Source organism: Haliotis rufescens, unplaced genomic scaffold, assembly GCF_023055435.1.
Source record: "Haliotis rufescens isolate VD_foot unplaced genomic scaffold, xgHalRufe1.0.p SCAF_22, whole genome shotgun sequence".
Classification (NCBI taxonomy): domain Eukaryota; kingdom Metazoa; phylum Mollusca; class Gastropoda; order Lepetellida; family Haliotidae; genus Haliotis; species Haliotis rufescens.
Genome location: NW_025963913.1, coordinates 9,865,749 through 9,886,851, shown reverse-complemented (window position 1 = coordinate 9,886,851; position 21,103 = coordinate 9,865,749). Strand labels below are relative to the sequence as shown.

General features: G+C 41.4%; 1 protein-coding gene across 3 annotated transcripts in view; it reads left to right on the top strand.

Annotated features, from left to right (window-relative positions):
- LOC124114452 (ankyrin repeat domain-containing protein 26-like) overlaps positions 1 to 21,103 on the top strand; it is a 792,436-nt gene that overhangs the window by 26,794 nt on the left and 744,539 nt on the right. For all 3 annotated transcript variants that reach the window (XM_046475021.2, XM_046475020.2, XM_046475019.2), the window contains exons 3-4: positions 4,336 to 4,509; positions 18,749 to 18,855. In XM_046475021.2, the coding sequence (XP_046330977.2) occupies positions 4,336 to 4,509; positions 18,749 to 18,855 (281 nt within the window). The remainder of the gene's footprint in view (positions 1 to 4,335; positions 4,510 to 18,748; positions 18,856 to 21,103) is intronic.

Here is a 21,103-nt window from a genome sequence, read left to right as displayed (position 1 = left end):
GTCTGACTTGATCCCTCTGAAAACTGTCTAATTTATCAACCTTGCATGGTTTTGACATGTTCCCTACCTCCTTGGCCTGACTATTTGTATCTCGTCGACTAACAACATTTTTAAGTTTCTGAGGGGACATACCAAGAGCTTTTGAAGCTCGTTTCAAGAATTTATTAATTGCATAAAAAGGGTTTGCTCTTTCTGCTTCACTTCTAAAGAAGTCATACACATTTAACATCAACTGTTTAACATCTGCTGAGTAGCGCATCTTGTCATTGAATGAACACGGTCACTGTGTAGCACGTGCAGACCGTGCTTGCGCTGTTCCTTCCACGGTTTGTCCCCCTACGTGTCATGTACACATTTCTATACAAAATTACATGATAGTTTCTTAAAGAACTTCATCCGTCATGGGTCTTAAATTAAACAAAATTCAGATTTTGTTGGGTACAGGGTATTCATGGTCAAGTACTGTATTGATGTTTCATACACTTTTCTGGATTTCGAGTTATTTTGCAATTCATCGTTCTCATTTGGAGTCAAACGCACTGTAGTTCTTGACTTAAGGTGTGGATATGATAATTAAAGGATGAGCAAACAGAAAAGCCCTACAATGCGATTAAGAAAATCAGAGGTGGAAGTAGGCAGGTTGGAACCCGTCTTAACCTTAGTTGCAGTTTTTTTCGTTTTGGAAACAATGGTACCTGTGTATTTCAATCCCTGCCTAGATCATACCAAAAGACATTCATAGATGGTACTTGTTTTTACCCTCCCTGGCATTAAGGGGCTAATGGTCGGCTCGTAGACAGAATACTGTGTCTGAGTTGGGTATTCATGTTAAACTGCAGCAATGTATCTCTCTCTCTCTTCTCTTCTCTTCTATCTCTTTCACACACACACACACACACACACACACACACACACACACACACACACACACACACACACACACACACACACACACACACAGAGAGAGAGAGAGCATGCAGTAAGTGCAATAATCTTGGACGCAACATTAAACCCCATTTCACCTCACCTCTCATTTTCTCCGCTGTGCGTTAGCACGAAGCTGGGGACATAGTATTCACAACCGTCCGTCCATTCCTTCCGGAAAATAGTTTTGGCACGATTTCTCAAGAACCAGTTGTTACATTTCATCTATATTTGGCACCAAGTTGTATATCGGGGATGTCCAGACGCCAGTCAATTTTGGTGACTTTGACATCATTTTCAAGGTCATTACAAGAATTTCAAGATTTGGACTTTGTATTCCTTCTTGGCACGATATCTCAGACCATGTTAATGAAGAGGGGATAGTGCTATGTCTCACAGAAGCCCATCTCCACTCCAAGATGAGTAAATACACTGACATGATTGTCTCCCTTCTCATTCATTCCTGCACAAGGCATCTGATCACGAAGTAGCAATGCTAGTTAAGAGAGATCTGAGTTACACACAGCTTCATTGTCCAATATCTCTTGAGCTCTCTTGTTGTCATGTACTTACCTCCTCCAGGCCCACTCAGGAACTTTCTGCGTCTTTTGGATGAAGCTATATTTTCACTTCAAACAGGAATGATGAAAACAGTTCTGACAGGAGACTTTTGCATGAATAATCATGCACAACTCTGTCAGTTGGTGAAAAAATTTGACCTTCATCTTGTGCAAGGCAGACATAGATCTAAAAACATCAAGGGTGGAGAACTTGATCAGGGCCCACTTTTACAAAATGATCTTAGTGCTAAAACTGTTGTAAGCCTATGTTAAAGTATGGGAGTTAAGATCATCTTAGCGCTAAGATCGCTTTTTGCAAGTGTGCCCTGATATTCACCACTGTCAACACTGTTGAACTGACACAACCAGTCCCTGTCTTCTTCACTGATCACTTCCTTGTGTGGGTGAAGATGTAGCAGGTTTGTAAACTCATGAAGCATAACTTCACTTACTCGACTTGCTGAGAAAATGTTCTACCAACATACTAAAATACTTTTAAATTTCAGGGAGGGATATTGTTTTATGCCTGGACCACTTGTTGATTTTGTAGGTTTTGAATTGAAATCCTTTTTAATGAAGAAAGCCTGTATTGTCCACCACATGAAATCACAACCCATTTTAGATAAAAGCAATTAAAATTGGTGTAGCTTAAATTTTTGTGGATATCAGGGAGGAATGATGTGTGACTACTTTACTTAAATTTAAGGAAATTATGAATGTTATTGTTTTGTAACGGCGGGGGACAGTGTCACACTGTGACAAATACTTGTTTATCATCTGTTTTAAGGTATTTCAGTTTTTCAAATTTGATTTTGGTCAAGCATGCATTACAAAACATGCCCTAAAGTATTAAAACCTACAGATGTTGAGTATATTTGTCCTTTAAGCAGTGATATATTTATGTCAGTATTGTGTGGCTTTTGTCCCTTCAATAGAGGATGCCAGTCCTCACCAGCTGCCATGGCAGAAGCTATGAATAGACAATGCCTTTCAGAAAGTGGTCACCCTCAGAGTGAGGCACCTAATCGCACAACTCACTGTTATTTACAGCAACCACAGTCAGATTACTACTATTGTCGCCAGAGAATGGATACATATATCATAAATGCCATACTTTAACTTGTATAAAGTCATATTTGTGGCAATTTGTGAAAATGTGAGGTTGACATATAATAGACAATCAAAATACATAAAGCACAGGAATTCACTTCGGTGACTGGTCAAATTATTCCATACGAAAACATATCATGCAATAGCAATCAGCTGTACCAAAGTGCTACGCTTATGGTTCTTATAATTTTCAATATGTACATTAAAAGCTGCAACTAAAATACCATGATATTTGAATATAGTATTTCTGATAAATGATAGTTTCAGATACACTTTCTTCCAACCATTGCATCAAAATTCTTTGAAGTTGTATCATTTGGTACTTTTTAACTTAATCACCGGTAGATTCCGAGAAAACATATGTTAAGCTGATTGCTTTTTCAGGGTTAGTTTACGAGAAAATACACATGGTAGGTAATATTAATCACGTACTGCATATAAAACAATACCTTGGATAACAGGAAATACATTTTAAATGGTAAATCAACATGTCTAGTGATGTTTTATATCAAATTTAATATTTTTATTGTCAAAGTTTGTTATACCTGTTAGTTCGCCTGAATTCACTGAAGGGATACAATGTGTTTGTTTTTTTACACTATTAATCATAAACAACTTCTATTCTAATCTTCTTTCAAAGTTTGAAAGTGCATGATGCCATCGTATATCGTGTTAGGTAGGCAGAGCATGTACTGTTATGTTGGTCATCTACCCCTTAAGACTCTACCTCGGTTAAACTGCTGATCGTCTATTATGCTCATCATTTATTTAGACCCCAAAGGTAGCGTTGTACTGAGGGATTTATTAAATGTGCTTCAATTTTGATTGTCCTAAAGCCTTTATATCCATTAATGAACGGATTTGTTTTGCCATCTTTGCCGACTAGCCTACCAAATTCTCGACAAATACGGCAAAATATTACATCCTTTTCCCTGTCTCACTCAAGCCAAGATTCGTACTTTGAGGTGGCCAGTTCTTTGGAATACCACACTTCACAGTTTTCTTTGGTAGGGTTTGATATTGTACTATCTGCTTCTAACTTTCGTTTCTGAAGCATGCAAACAGATGACGATGTAGTATCTACTGGTAACTCTTCATTTGATCGTGCACTGGCAAAGAATTTGGCAATTTTTTGCTGTTCCGTTATCATAAATATAATCGTCAGATGATACAGATCTTCTGTCAAAACAATTGTCATGCTCAAAGTGCATCTGCTTTAGAAACTACCCACAATGCAGTGGAAACCTTGTTTTTGACAGTAGAAAACAAAATGGCCACGTCCATGTTAAACTGTTGATCATCGTTTCCCAAAAAGGAAATTCAATTTGTTTTTGCACCTATTTATAAATTTCTTTTTACATACGAGTCATAATAATAAATATAAATACTTGTCAGTCACTTTCATTGATAAATTAAGTGTGCCATAGGGGCACGCAGGTGAGGAATTCACCATGCTATAAGTTTTAGGTGTGCCCTTGGCACAATGGCACTAATTATTTTGAACCCTGCATTTTCAACCTGTTGACCACATGTTCAAGCTGTAGGGGCATGGTACTTTTTTTATCGTATGCTAAGGCTAGTGGATTTCATTGAAATGATAAATGTCTAAAACGTTCATCCTACACATTAGGTTAACTGAAATACTGGTCTGCCTCATGCCCCTATAATGAAGATGTAATTTTTCATTGAGGGCAGTCAGAGCTTTCCTCATCCTGACTTGTCTTATTTGTTTCCTTATCAGGCAGTGGAAGGTGGTTATGCTGACTGTGTGGAACTACTTCTAGAAAGCCATGCAGATGTAGATGCAATGGACACAGAGGGAAATACCTGTCTTCACATGTCATGTCGTGATGGCAGTGCTGAACTAGTAGCCATGCTGCTGAAGAAAGATGCAAAAATGGATACGAAAAATAAGGTGAGGAAGAGGCAGTTACCAAATTTGTTATGTTCATTATATTCAAACTCTAAATATCATCTGACTGTTTCTTTGGTATTTGCCTTGACAAATGATCATAGTTTTGCATGCTTATCTTGGAAGACTGCAAAGCTCAACAATGACTTTTAGATCACCTGACGTAAGGTCAGCTGTGGTGTCTAATTATAAGCCCCACCCTGACTATAAATAGCCCTTAAGGTGGCGGTGTTTCAGTTTCGAACAGTGACTGACAATGTAAACACAACCGAGTGTCAAGAGAAGCTTTTTGAAAACCGTACACAAACAAGATCACCATTGACCGTCAATCTTCGTATCAACTTAAATGGCACACCTTGGATACCATAAATGGCTCCATATCTAGATATAAGTCAATAAATTTTCTGTAGTTTTATCATATCAACTCTAATCGATCTTGTTTGGCGTCAATAACAGTGGGCTGAGCTTATTTAGGGTTTCGCTATAAATAGCAATGCACATGGTCATGTGTACATGTGCCACATTCCATGCATTTGTAGTCAAAGTGTATTGTGGTATATATATTTACACCAGAACAGCAGCCTAACAATAGTTTCAGTAACAGTAACGATAGATAAAGACAAAATTGACGTTAGTTACATATGTATTAGCGACAAGATTCTTTCAGTTCAATCCGAAAAGTACAGATATTTGTTTAGTTTTGGTCACTTGCATTCAACAGTTAGATCTATACCACCCAAAATATCAGATTATATTTATAAAAGATGTTTCAACTAGTGTTTAGGAAGAGGCCTAATTTGAAGCACCAGAGGTTGCGTCAATATTTCTCAGCTTGACTACAATATCTACATTACAATGCTTATAAGCAACTGATAAATAAGTAACGAAATATAGTAGATGTTTTGACCTACATTAGGCCTATCTAGATAATATTGTACTTACGATAGACAAAATACTCCAATACACATATTCCAAGACAACTTTAATTATGGATTTCTTTTAGATCATTAGATCTACATGTGTCCTATTTATGTTTTGATCGGTGGATTTGGATAGACTTCGCGCACAAGTTTTAAAATACAATCCGGCATCACTTCCTCTTTTGTCCACACCAATCCTTCATCTGCTGCTATGTTTAATATCTGTTTCTTCAAGTCTGTGTATCGAGGATCTCTCCAAACACTTTGTCCATTTAGCTCAGTCAAGAAGTATTTGTAGCACTGTTTTCGAATCAACAAATTTCAGCAACATGGTGGCCGCACCATTCCCAAACTGCCCTTGCCTGTGCTCTGTCACGCATGGTTGACAAAAGCAGTGTAAACAAACATATTTGCCTCCATCTGGTTTCACAATAAAATCTTGCTGTGACATTGATTCACTAATCCCAAGAATCGGCACTGAATTTGTCAAAGTTTCTGTTGTACTTGCAAGGGCAAGAAGAAAGGCGACATCTTGTCTGAATGATGTCATCTTGAATTGGAACTTTCTCCTCGATAAAGTCAACAATGTCATTATCTAAATGACCAAAGGCTCCCTGATCATCTCTAACAACTCTCCGTCAAATTAAGGGTCACACGAAAATGTTTTGTTGCTCATATTGAAGACAAGCGAACTGGCAAAGTTCTTGACAGTTGTTAGCAGCAATCCAACTTGGATGCGAGCATGGGGCGTCGTTTCTTGGAGATCGCGTCTTCAGAAAGGTGGAAAAAAAATGTTTTAGAAAATTATTAGAAATCTGCATTGCAATCTCAAAATACCATGTTCAGCATTTTTCTTAATAATAGTATTCATGAAAACATTTCTTTCCTAAAAATGCCAATTAATTTATTAATTCATCCCGAGGTCATAACCCTGATCACGTGGATGGGTATTTTGAAGGCTGTGTTTATTACATTGTTGGAATCAATTGACCAGGAAGATTGTCGAGGCATTGACATTATGACAGATGCCCGTTATGGATGGAGAAAAAATACATCTGAGAGCAACATTGTTGCTTTTAGCTGCGAGACTGAATATGTGTTCATGCCGAAGTAGTTACCAGAGAGGATGATCTGTGTAGCCAGCAACCTGAATAATCTTGATGAAAATTATTTTGAAATCCATGTTCACTCAAAAGACAGACATGAACAAATATTTATCGAAACATCGTTTCGGAGTATGTGAGGCTGTCAGTGTTTTATTTGAGTTTCCCATTTCCATTCCATTGTGAAATAATATAAAGTTTTCGTGTCTCAATCTTTCCTGCCGCTGTGTAAAATTGTGCACTGATCTAAAAAAAAGAAATACTCCTAGAGCTAGATATGCCATTGCCCCATCATAAAAGAATCAGGTCAACTTTATCTTTCTTCGGGGTGGTGGGGTAGCCGAGTGGTTCAAAGCATTTGCTTGTCACGCCGAAGACCTGGGTTCCATTCTGTACATGGTACAAGGTGTGAAGCCCTTTCTGGTTTCCCCTGCCATGATAATGCTGGAATATTGCTAAAAGCGGCTTAAAACCATACTCACTCACTCATCTTTCTTCGATTGTTTATTAAAAATTCGTTTCTGAAGCAAAACAACTCGATCTACATCATAAATTTATTTATAGACTAAATTCTAGTACCGAGTGTTTAAAACTTTTTTTAAAATGGCATAAGACAACTTACACAATTATTGAAAGACAGTTTGTAATAAATTATATATTTTATTTCGTCCGCCTGCTCTCTAGTTAGTTGAGGTTTGAGGTGAAAAACACATGCAAATGACACTTGGCATGCCACCAACAGGGAATCTGGGTCACATGGACCCGCCAATATTTACGGATCAAGTGACTTCAGCATGGGGAGCTTTTGGACAAGCGTGACTTTGCCAAAACACATTGCTACTGGGCAATGAAAACATGTGATGGAAATGACAAAAAAATACTTTCATCCCTTGAAAATATTTTGGAACATTACCAGGGTATTCACGATCCTTGTCATTCAAATTCCAGATGAAGGCAGACGGACACATCGAAAAAAACAAAAACACTTGAAATCGCTATTTTTTACTTATCCTGCATTACTCCTTAATGCATATTACTTGCTTGTTCTTGACAGAGAAAAGAGCTGTGTGAAGGTCTTTGCTTGAAGAAGTTGCTCCAACTAGCTGAGAGGCCAACCAATCACACAGCTCCCACGTGACCACCGGAAGTGATGTCACGGATCCTCACATTACTCTCGTCACTTGATGAGAGAAGACCTGTTTTTTTGCTGTAACATAAAACTGATTCAAACCCTCATGTGTTTGCTATCTGAGTTAATGTTGTTTTGTCTTTGTGTTGTGCCTACGGTTTGTATTTTGTACATTCTATGTTTGATAAACATGTGCATAACGTTATTAGACACTTACTGGCGTTTTCTCAAAAGAAAACATAAGGCCAGGTGTCTTTTTGCTCCAAGTAGCCATCTTGAATATTTTGCGTAGCCAGCAGTTTGTGAACTGGTTGGCGTTCTATATTCTTTTGCTTGGTACCCCACGATTGGCATATCCTCGCAAGTATTGTTTGTTTTGTTGTATGTTGTCTTACGTTTGTCGTAATATTTGTTTCATAAACCCACACAGTGGGATAAACGAATTATAGCACACATAATCAGGCGGGGACGCATTGTGATTTTACACTGCTTCGTTAGAGCAGATATCATGCCCTCCTGCTCAAAGTGCTGGCGTAATATGTCTTAATTGTACATCTCAATGCCGCCAGGGTCACTGATGTCAAGACAGTACCTCCGTGTGTGTAAAAAACGCAGAACACAGCAGGCCAGGAAACACCGGCGCACGATGTCAGACTACTCCGAGGTTTCGCCTTCTAGATCGGCTATCTCGGATGACCACCCCCAGACCTCAACTGCTACCTTGATGTCAGACCCCATGGTTGTAGTCTCTACCCAGAGCACTTTGACAACCACGACAGCGTCTATCTTTACGGCGGCGACCACCTTTATGCCTGGCGTGGCACTCACGTACCAGACGGCGCCTATACTATCCTCCGGACAGACGCACGGTCTCCCACAGGCGTCCCGCCTACGGCACAGACGCTCAGTCTCCCACAGGCGCCCCCGCCTACGGCACAGACGCCTATGATAGACGCCTCTCTCCGCCAGTACTTTCAGTACTTACAGGCCAGACAGCCGTCGACGCCAGTGCCTTTACAGACGCCTCTACTAGCGCCTATACAGATAGCGCCTATTCTTAGACAGTGCTGATACAGACACCAGCGCCTTGTCGGACGCCTATACAGACGCCAGTGCCTCTTCGGACGCCTCTACAAAAGCACCGTCTACAGCGTCCGTAAAGTGTCTATCCTGGCGTCTCGGGTTGTGCCTATCCTTGCGCCTCTCCCAAGTGCGACTCTACAGGCGCACACCCAGGACAACCGTGCAGACAGACGATTAGCCATTCCACGATGTCCTTGTGGCTACCTGCTCTCATTCTACAGGCCTATGAGATCGTCAGCTCCCCAGGGCCAACTACCTTCGGAGACCAGAGCGGTTGCTGGACACTTGATTGGCGTCCATACAACGGCGCTCCAACACGGACACTTGATTGGTGTCGATACAACGGCGCTCCAACACGGACACTTGATTGGCGTCCATACAACGGCGCTTCAACACTTACCAAGGTTGCTGGAAGCCCCCAACCTTGTGTTGACGGTTCTGTGCACATCTCCCACCAATTCTCCTCGTTTATCAACGTTTGTTGAACGTTTCCTCGGAGAAAGCGAACGTACTCTCAAAGATGTCCCTACCCACGGCGTCTGGTAGATATTATCTGCACCACAGTTGACGATCACAACCCCATGACCGATTCGGTATTCAACAGAATTGTCATATGCTCCCGGGTACCCAACTGGGTCATTGTTCCCAACACCGACCAGTCGTCACTCTTATCATGGGGATCAACTAATCAGGTCAACAGACCCTATGAGATCCGTGCAGTGTCTTTGTACAGACCGGCATGCATGATTGCTTATGCGTAACATTTCAACCACTCGACCAGATGCCTATCGCTGTGCATCAAGGACTCAATCCCGAGTCTCAGCTTCGCCCAAGATGAGACAGTTCTCAAGACGCTGGCTAGGATGTCACAGCCAGCCTTTGCTGAGGCGTCCCAGTCTGGCTCATACCAGCCGTGATGCAACACCCTCCCGCCCCAATGGCGCGGCACCACCTCAACCTCTCGGGGTAGAGGAGAAGGCAGGGCATTGGGCGCATAACATTCCCGACGTGGCCGACCGAAGGGACAACAAGTGAATCGCCAGACAAGCACGACGGGGACCTCCCACCCCCAGCCGTCCAAGTTGTCGACACCCCAGTAGGTGGGAGACTGACTCACTTCTGGCCCAATTGGGAGATCCTGGGGGACTGGCTGAAGCTTATAGACGACCCGCCACTTACGTCGTCACCAATAGTGGACACATACCCCACCAACCAACAGCAGGTAATGAGCCTGAACATCACGGCGCTGCTAGACAGGAAACCATAGAGGTTGTACACGCCCCAGCCATAACACTGGGCTTCTACTCACCTGTCTTCCTGGTTCCCAAGAAGGGCTCGGACTAACACAGGATGATCCACAACCTCGCCACCTTCAACAAACGCTACCTTGCGCGTCCAGCTTACTTCAGGATGACCACGCTCAGGCTCCTGCGATCACGAATCCAGGCACAGGAGGCGCTCATCAGCCTGGATATGGAGGACGGCTACCTCCACGTCCCTATACATCCCGTTGATCGGAAATTCCTCCGCTTCATCTTCATGGGAGTCCATTATCAATGGGCAGTCCTCCCATTCTTCGGCCCCATGGCTATTCACACGGCTTACCCAGCCTATAGCCTCGTACCTCCATCGCCGGGACATCCAGTTCGAGGCGTCCATAGACGACTGCCTACTGGACCATCGGGACCCTGTCACTCTACTCAGCCACAGGGACCTCACCCTCCGGCTCTTACGCCAGCTGGGGTGGAAGATCAACCTCCGGAAGTCAGAGCTGACACCCACCAAGCTTCTTCAGTTCATCGGGGGCCTCTTCCAGACGGACCTCGATCTCATCTCCGTACCCAGAGACGGGTGGGAGCACATGCAGGTGCACCTGACTCCAGCTCTCCACCTCCCACGCACTCTGAGTCAATGGCAAGTCCTCCTGGGCCTCCTGACCTCAGCGCAGGACTTGACCTACAGAGGAAGGCTCCAACTGCGCCCAGCTCAGATGTTCCTGGCGCTCTACATCAGGCGCCAAGACCCCTCCGCATGCATCGTCCTCCCGGATCATCTCAAGCAGCATCTCCGGTGGTGGGTGGTGGAATCGAATGTCTTAGGCGGCGTCTCCTTGACAGGGCTTTACGACCTCTCTGCGCCTATTCGTCAATGTGTCCCTACAGTGATGGGGCGCACACCTGGAGGGACAGGTCACCCTTGGGGCTGTGGTCTGTCGATCAGCGCCTATGGCACATCAACAACCTCGAACTGGAAGCGCTTATCTTGGCCATCGCTCACTCGAAGCAGGCCCTCAGACACGCCTGGCTCTCCAACTCGACGGACAACATAACTGTCGTATGGTGCCTTCGGAACCAAGGACCGACTCACTCGACTCTGCTCCTTCAACAGACGTTCCAATTGTTTCACCTGGTGGATTATCTGGGGATTCAGTTCCAGGTCAAACAAATCCCGGGCTGCCGAAACATCCTATTGGATGTCCTCTCTCGGCCGGGCAAAGTGGCTCCCACAGAGTGGAAACTTCACCCAGATGCCTTCGCTCTTGTTTGTCAAGACCATGGTCTCCCCAACATAGACCTATTCACCACCAGCTAGAACTACCAGATCCACGACCTACATATCTCTGGTGCCGGATCCACTGGCTTGGGCAGTCGACACTTTCAGTTTGCCCTGGGAAGGACTAAAAGCGTACGCTTTTCCGCCACCTGTACTCCTTCCCAAAGTCGTCCAGAAGATCAGATCAACACGGAACCTCGATCTGACTTTGGTCGTGCCCTGGTGGCCAGCGAGGGCTTGGTTCATCGACCTCAGGGAGCTGTCCGACGTCAACCCACTGCCACACCCAGATTGGCCAAATCTGCTGATCCACCCTCAAAGCAGACAGCCACACCCAGGACCAGACAGGTTATGTCTTCACGTCTGGTCCATTAACAGAGAGCACTGAACGCCAAAGGCTACTCGGCCAGAGTGGCTAGGTCCATCACGATGGCACATCGCCCAACCACCAGGAACCTCTATGATGACAAGTGGCAATCCTTTGAGAGCTTTTGCAGGGGCACGCACCTAGACCCCACATCTGCATCGCCTCAATTCCTGGCCGAGTTCATGCTCCATCTGCGTCACAAGTGTAAGCTCAAGGGCAGTACCATCATGACCTTGTGGCGCTCAACTCCGTCCTGGCAGTTCCGGATGATCGGCGTATGACATAAATCCCGGAACTACAGGCTCTGCTCAGCTCATTCAGACTGGAAGACCAAAAGGCTAAGATCCGTCCCCCAGCTTAGGACTTGAACGTCATCCTCACCTCGCTGAGAGACTTGCCTTTCGGGCCACTTGAGACGTCATCGTTCTACCATCTGACGAATGGGCTCGCCACAGCAGCTCGTGTCAGTGAGCTACACGCCCTAGACGTCACACAGGTCCGCTTTGAGCAGGGAGCACACGGAGCCGTGCACCTGGGCCTGTGCTGGGACTTCATTGCAAAGAATCAGCTCCCAGGCCAGCCCGATAGATAGTTCCTCATCCCCCTCTTTTATCGATTGTGGGCGCGGAAGATGAACTAGAGCTCTGTCTATGTCCGGTTAGAGCACTTCGTTGCTACATCCGACGATCCAAGGAATGCCGTAGACAACAACGACGCCTCTTCGTACCGGTATCTGAGACCTCGCGAGCGGAAGTCAACAGCAACACGATCGCCCTCAGGCTACCAGCCATCATTCTCCAGGCCTACGAGGCAGCAGGATTAGACCCCCCCACGCTCCAACAACCCGCATGAGATCCGGGCGGTCCCCTCCACCATGGCGCTACACAGCAACTGCTCTCTACACGCCATCATGGAGGGATGTTTCTGGCGATCCAACACGGCCTTCGCCAGTCACTACCTGCGAGACGTCGCATTGGAGGATGTGCAAGGCACGCACAGCTTTGGTCTAGTGGCCCAGCAGGTCACCACTACTACACGTCATTGACCAAGCCTCCAAGTCCAGAGCCGGCCTTTCGACCTCCCCTGCCGTAAGCTCTGGACTAGAAGGTTCATGCCTCATTTGCATACGGCTCGGTGCTTCACTCTCGACCTAACCGAGCGTTATTGTCAGGCTGCGCAGTACCAGGACACAACGCATACCTGACTCTTCCCTTCCATGTAATGGTCATCCAGGCCGACCATACAGCCGAAGACGGGCTGAGGGAAACGGAGTTTCCCATGCATGGAGTGGTCACCTGATGCCGACCACACAGCCGAGGACAGGCTGAGGGAATTTGAAGTTCCCATACATGGGGTGGTCACCTGAAGCCGACCACACAGCCAATGATTGGCTAGGGAACAGAGTCTGGGATTAAAAGATGAAAGTCCACATCTGAAGGTATGCCCTCCTCCGGTTCTGTCCGATAAAGATGCATTAAGGAGTAATGCAGGATAAGTAAAAAATTGAGTCAAATCCTAGATATTTTTTATATTTGTATACTAATCCTGCATTACTGGGTCTAAAGGGTCCCACCCATAGCAGATCTACCTCCCCACGATGCCTTCCGATGTTTCGGACTCCAGAGTAATGTGAGGATCCGTGACGTCACTTGGGAGGTCACGTGGGAGCTGCGTGATGGGTTGGCCTCTCAGCTAGTTGGAGCAACTTCTTCAAGCAAAGACCTTCACACAGCTCTTTTCTCTGTCAAGAACAAGCAAGTAATATCGTTAAGGAGTAATGCAGGATAAGTATACAAATATAAAAAATATCTAGGATTTTACTAGGATTGACATACATATATATTGCATATAAACTGTACACCACAGGACTACGATTGGTGCCGTGATACAAAGTATGATGTTTTGTTCTTAAACTCTGCTTTTATTCATCACGACAAACATGTTTCTTTCTCGTCCAGAGAATAGAGCAGAGCTAATTTGTGTGTTGTACTTGAATAAAACATAATTGGTAGATATTCCACAGTGTCATTTTATGAAGATGTGAAGACGACATGGCAGGTAGGTTTTAAAACCTGAGACCTATGCGTTTGTTGAAAAGTCTTGGAATCGTTTGATGGATATTTATTACCATGAAAACTTACGTCCCTGTTGTCAAACGGCCCATGTGGGTGACATCACCAATTTACTCATTAACCAATAAAATTTGTGTGTTATTACTTTTATAAGCTCTGGCCACTGAGAGTGCTGTAGTTCCTACCACAAATGTCCCTTTAAGCAGCCCTATACAAATTGAGATGCTTTAAGATTTTGATGAATTTGATCTATTACATTATAGCCATAAATCCTGTATTTTGGCTATCATCACACCATAAAATCTTTAGATTTTCAACAGACTATCCTTAAGCCAGTAGTTAGGCAAGCTGTATCCCTTGCCCAGGGGTCCTGCACACATGTGAGGTTGGAAAATACCACTTCTTTCCTGTGTGTGTTTGGATCATTAGCAAATCTAGCACACATACTTTGAGTAGTGTTATCACTATGAAGATTATAAGGTTTTCTAAAGTTAAGAAACGTAATCTGTAGAACTTATCTTGTTTATTAGGTTATTAGGAGGATTAATCATGTCAGTATAAGTTGAATGTATTGTGGGAGCATGGACACTCCACCTCCATCTGCATACATCACCTATTCTGGGTGCAGCAAGTTCTAGATCACTGGAGGCCAAGATCGTACAAGGTGCCTGTGCATAATATTACTTTTGATGACAACCTCTGCAATCATCACCTACACTCTTGGAAACTATCATGGGGAAGATACAGGCTGCTGGCTTCTCCAGAAGTCTGCTCAGGAAGCAGTGACAAAATCTTGAATACCTCATTCACCTGCCATTAATGACATTAAATGGAACTAGTTCTATCAGTGGCAAAGAAGATGATGATTGGGAAATGTAACTATACCTACGGTGGCAGACCTACACTCCCCCTGAGACAGTTTTGTCAAGGTACCATAGAGGGTACAGATCAGGACATGATGGATTGTCCATAGTAAATCACCCATTACTCGATTGATGAAATCATTAGAGGACATCAGGATTCCAGCAGCTTCAACCTTGGAAGGTAAGTTAGCATCTTGATCATTTGTCGGCCTAGGGCGGGGCAGATCATAGGTAAACAGCTGGACTCACATTAGAAACTCTGAAGGGGATCTACGGTTCAACAGGAGTGGCGACAGTACAAAGTTTTGTCATAGTCGGATGTGACATTGACTAAACCAAAAGTGACATCATTGGAAGATGAAGAGATCAGGTATTGTGCATTTTCCTCATTGTGTCTATGTGTTTGTTTCACCAGCTATCTAGCATTACTAGATGTCTGTTCCCACTGATACCTCTAGAGAATACTTGCTATGAAGAAGGGTATTTTAAGTACTCATCAATTAGTAGTTATCATTGTGAATAATTCTAAGAATAATACCTCTGTAATGTACAAGCCTTTTGTATATTTAGGTCAGCAGACAGTGAGATTAATCATATTTTACATGTTGTATCCAGTACAGCATACAACCGTAAACGTATACGTTATTGCTATATACATTTATTGTATATCACCACTGATCTTACTGACTGTTTAATGTGAATACATTCTTAATCACCTGTTTCGATTTGATAGTTCGTATGACGTCACCTATATTCGTGAGTCTGTTCCACGAAACTACTTCCTGTAGCATAATGGCTTAAATCCACCTTGTATTGCTACAAAATTGCATGTAGTCTATCTAAATGCATTGTATATTCCTACATAGCCGTGACACAACGTAAAATAACTTCTGTCACTGATGGAGTGCAATTTTCCTACGTTTCCTCGACCGTATCCTCGATCCGAGAGACTACTCCCGGTATTACGTCACTTTGTTGACAGTTAGATCAGTTGTTGAATATCTGAGGCTGGAGAGCTTGACGGTTCAAAACCGAGAAATGTGAGTTACGACTCGCGAATTATATATTTCTTGTATATATTATTAATCGAAATGTAATACTGTGAAAAGAATAATTATATTATTTATAATGTTGTCAAGATCACAGATAATCTTGTATATATTAATTATATTTTAGTACTTTAGATAGATGTATTATGGTATGGTTACATTAGTATATTAAGCTTTGGGGGTTGTTTTTAGATACTGTCAGGTAATACTTTGGGAACAGGTAAGGCTTAGGGAAGTATGACTGGGTACGGCTGATAGCTGGGGAGTTAATTGGTGTAACAATAGGGAGGTCAGAGGTAGCTTGGACTTTGGGGTCAGTTTAAATAGCGGGGCAGGGTAATAATTTGTACAGTCAGCCAGAATCAGTATGTTCATCTAAGGCATGGACTAACATTGCGGGAGATTTCTACTCTGGTTGGCGTAAGTTTGTACATTTATTTGTTTTATGTAGAATAGTATTTTAGAGGATAGAATTTTGAGTTATGCATTGTTTTCAAATGTAATTATGTACACATATTGATTGTAATAACGTAAAGCCACTGTAACAATAACAACAACATGATCAAAGTATAAACAGTTCCACTCAGTAAAATGTAAATTGGAGAATTGATGCATTGTTGTATGTATTGTAAGCTAGTGACACATACCTCAGTAACTATAGTTGCTTGTATTATATTGTAGTGTCCCGGAACTGGCCGGTTATCCTTATAACCAAGTACGTAGGAGGAAGGACGAACCTCCAACATTACGTAAGGAGAGAAGTTCTCCGACACTACGTAAGGAGAGAAGTATCTCCGTTGGTGTGCACATCATAGGATGAACACAGCCGTGGCATCCAAGTAACACAGGCACCCTCAACTCCGTGGGGAAAACATCACCTGGGTGCAAAGATCACCATTCTATATTATGAGGAAGTATCCTCGTGTGAACTAATCAGTGACATCATAGATTCTTGAGTTTTCTGTATACAGCTGATGTGACAGTAACAGTGGAGTGGCTTTGTTTTTTTTGGGTGTGTGTGTTTTTGTTGTTGTATATAGGTACATCCATGAAGTTATTAACGTGTATTAGTTGTGTTATGTTTTAGAACATTTGTATTAGTGTTGTGTTAGTTTTGTTAGAAGTAGACTATTAGTATTGGTATAGTAGTATCATGATAGTTGTATTGGTAGTAATAGATATTTGTATTGTTGGTTGTAGATATTCGTATTGTTAGTAATAAAATATTAGTAGAAGATGTTAGTATTGTTAGTACTAGTAGTAGGATATTTGTAATAGAAGTTGGAGAGGATAAGTCAAGCTAGTTTAGTTGTGTTAGTTAATTTGAAATTAGTGTGCATTTAAATATTGTTATTGGGCTTTAAAATTAACTTAAGGGAGGGAATAAATCTTGATTAAAACTTAATTTGTGTTTGTGGTTGATTCAATATGTGACAAATGTAATAAATGTTTATTGTGTATTTCTAATAATCTATTGTGTATTTTTAATACTGACCTGTCATGCATTTTTTTTACATTTCTTGTACACATAAACGATACTATCTTCAAGGATTCAAAGTTGCAGTTTGAAAACTTACAGCATTTGGAACAGGAAGTAATCGAGCAGGCAATGAGAAAGTAGTTAAAGTACTGTCGGTAATGCTAGAAAAATGTTTTCTGGCTTCATTTAATAAATACGAATCATAGGGCTTTGAAAATCGTATATATCAAAATAATTGTATCCATGACAATGACACTGGGGTTGTTGAGACTGGGCAGTAGCTGATATCCCAACCAGTCTATGAACATCTCACCATTCATTTCCTTATCCCCAGTTTATTTTTCACATAAAAAACTAGCTCACATCCATCAATGGGCCCCTGATAATTGGTTCAGGCGTGCAAAACAAAGACACGATAACCTTTACCTGATCTGACCTGACGGAAGCCACATGTTGTCAGTGGAATGATTCTTATCAAACCCCAAACTTAACAGGGCGGGGGTATATAGTAGGGCTGCAACGAATATATTATGAGGTGAATACGATTTGTATCATGAATATAGGGTAACGAATAAAAATATAAATTCACGAATGCAATAACAAATCGGCAGTTGATGTAGTATTTATTATATTCAGTGAAACAATAAACACATAAATAATTTGACATGGTTTATTAATTATTAATATATTATACATTCATCTGTCCTTCCTTCCTTCCTTCTGATGGTTTTCATGTTTTGAACTAAAAAATATGTTGGTGTTGAAGTCGGGGGGTATTAGTGAGACATGCTCACTTTTGTTTCATCAAGGTGAAAGATCTGGAAGCCCTGACTACAATAGCAATGAATGGTGCGGAGATAATGTGACCTCACAGACAAAATGGAATATTTTCCCCTGAAGACTACTTGGTCGCCACATGCAGTGGATCTTGTAACACCATTTACACTATCAGTGGGATGATTCATGCAAAGTTTTGTACATGGAACTGACAAGAAGAAATTGGCAAAACAAATTTTAGCTGGACATCCCATAGACAGACATGATGGACTGACATTTCCGAAATTTTGACGTTTGAGCCATGTTGCTCTGGCCGTAGCGATGCCAAATACTTATTGCTTTGATCGAAGAGACATGGACAAGGGAGCTATTCTAGCACTCTATTAACGGACTACATAACAGGAACATAATCCACATGTCCTTGTGACTTTTTGCCTTTCTGCAACTTAATCTATGCTTGAAAACGGATCTTGAGCTCAAAATTGTCAAATTAAGACATTTTGTAGGATTGCAAGCCAGTATCATTCCCCTTGAAGGTTCTTGCCGAATTACTTCAATATTTAGGACAATTTGTCTGCAAAAATGTCGGAAAAGAATCTTGGATCCTTTATTGCTGCTTACAGTTAGTTTTATGTTGGATTTTTAAAAATAATTAACCACCTACATTGAAGTTCGGGACATACATTTTATTAACCACTTATATATGAAATAAAAGGCCTAAACAATACTTTCACTGCATGACTTAATTCAAATGAATTAGGCCCTCTGAGGGTTAATGTACACATAGACATTGAGCCAGTTGAGCCTTGGCACCCTTGAGTACAATTCGAATTTTCATCGTTTCAGGAGGGTTTATCTGCTTTGCACTACTCTGTCATGGTGAAAAGAGAGGATTTGTGTCATCTGCTGCTTAGTCGAGGGGCTTACGTTGACAGTGAAGACAGCTGTGGCCGGTAAGATAATTGAATGTATGCAACCCCCAAAACAGTTGTGTACTATCGAAATGGACTCCCTACAAAATGAGTTCCTTGATCAAAATCCTTATGTCTCTTCATACAATTTCAGATTGATTTGTTCATTGTGTAAGGCTGCACTCAGCAGTATTTAAGCAATATGAGGACAGTCTAAAACATTCTACGCAATTAGGATATGATGGCATTCATCAACTGAGTCAGCGAGTGTGACCACCCTATACTGTTAGTCACCTCTTATGAAAATCACGGGTTGCTGAACACTTACTTTAACCAGATCTTCATGAGTGTATAATTTCAGACAGCTCCTGGTGGTCACCATGGCATGGTAACTCATCATGCATGAAGACCAATTTTGTACTACTGTAATTTACAGAATTCAATATCATATGCTTGCATGATCACATATTTCATATTGTGATAAAATCCTGTGAATTTATTCAAATCTCCCTCTAAAACTTGTGATCATGAAAACATCTTAAAGAACCACAAAATACAATATTGCTTTTCTGATCAAACCGATTTATTAAAGTAAAAAAACAAATAAATCACACTCTGGAATGTTTGACTAGATTGAGATCCATGATTAAATGTTAAAATCAAAATGAAAGAAAATATTGAACATGTTGAAGTCTTTATATATTATATCACAACACACTTGACTCAATAAAAGCATAAACAAAAGAGGACTCGAAAAGTGAAAAACAAAAATTCACTCACAAAATATATTTGAACATGTTGAAAAAACCATGTACTAAGCATGCTAAGGTGCTTTTGTTCTGATATACAACATGCCCAAGCAACTAACGCTTTGTTTATTCTAAATCAAACACATCAACAGTACACTCCATATATTCATATGATATGTTACATGGCCATAATCAACTGATAATACTTTATGAATCTGAAATTTATACTTCGAGCATGTTTAGCTAAACGTTTCTTTCAAAATGTTTAAATAAACAAACATTTTAGCTGTTAAAACAAATTACAAACTACTTGTCTTTCACAGGGTATGTGTGGAATGTTATTTCACTTTTGAAAATGTTTAACTCAAAAACAAACATTACAGACAGACAGACAGACATGTTTATTCAGTAAAAGGCCAATGGCCCAAAATACAGACATGTGAGCATGACATTTACAGGGCACAGAATTTATCATTAATTATTTTGTGAGCATAAAATAAGAATTTACAAACTAGAAATAATGTTTGCTCATTATAATTACTAAGAATATTTATTACATGAGAATTACTGTAATGAGTAGGCATAGGAAGATTAACAAGGTATTTTTGTCTTAGGGCAGAATATAAATTACAATTAAAGAGTACATGGAATTCATCCTCAATGTCATTAACTCCCTTACTACTACAATAGTTACAGAATCTGAGTGAACGGTCTGTTTTACTATATCTGCCAGTTTCTAAAGCTATTTTAAAATTTGAACATCTGAATTTAGTAAAAGCAATTCTTAAATGGGTAGGGAGTGGACATGACAAGTACCTTTCAACATTTAACATTGATTTAAAATGCTTATAAAGATCACATTTTGGAGAAGAGTTTACAGAAGCACTCCAGAATTGCTGTAAATTATCTTTGAGCCTTTGCTTAAATTGGAGAATAAAAGCTTTAGAGTCACCCACCTCTTGATTGAGCCATACAAAACCAAACCCAAATTGGAATAAAATATTTCTAACTTTAGTCGCCCAAGTTACCTGCCCAACATCATCTAAAGATTTAAGCATTAAATAGCATTGGGAAGGTAATCTGTGCTGTTGAAGATGTAAGAGCCTGCACCAATATTTAATTACTTTAGTCATGTAAGTGAGTTGTAAAAGAAACCTCCCACATTCCCCTAAAACCATATTTGAGCAGGTTGATTTGTTTACTTTTAAATAATGCTTACAAGAGGCGATTTGGACAGATTCAATTTTTTTACAGTAGCAAGTACCCCAAATTTCAGAGCCATAGGTTAAGATGGGGGTGACCATAGAGTCAAAAACCTTAAACAGATCTGTACAAGTGATATTACCAATTTTCCTTTGAAAAGAGTTAATGGCTAAAATTGATTTGGTGGCTTGGGATGCTAGAGTAGTTTGTGCCTTACTCCATACAAGCTTAGGTGTAAACATTAAAGGGGCACTGATCTAACGCAATTCCCCGGACTGGTTGTTGCCTTTGTTATTGTTTTTTTCCCCGTGAGTACCCGGATGATACGCAACGCAACT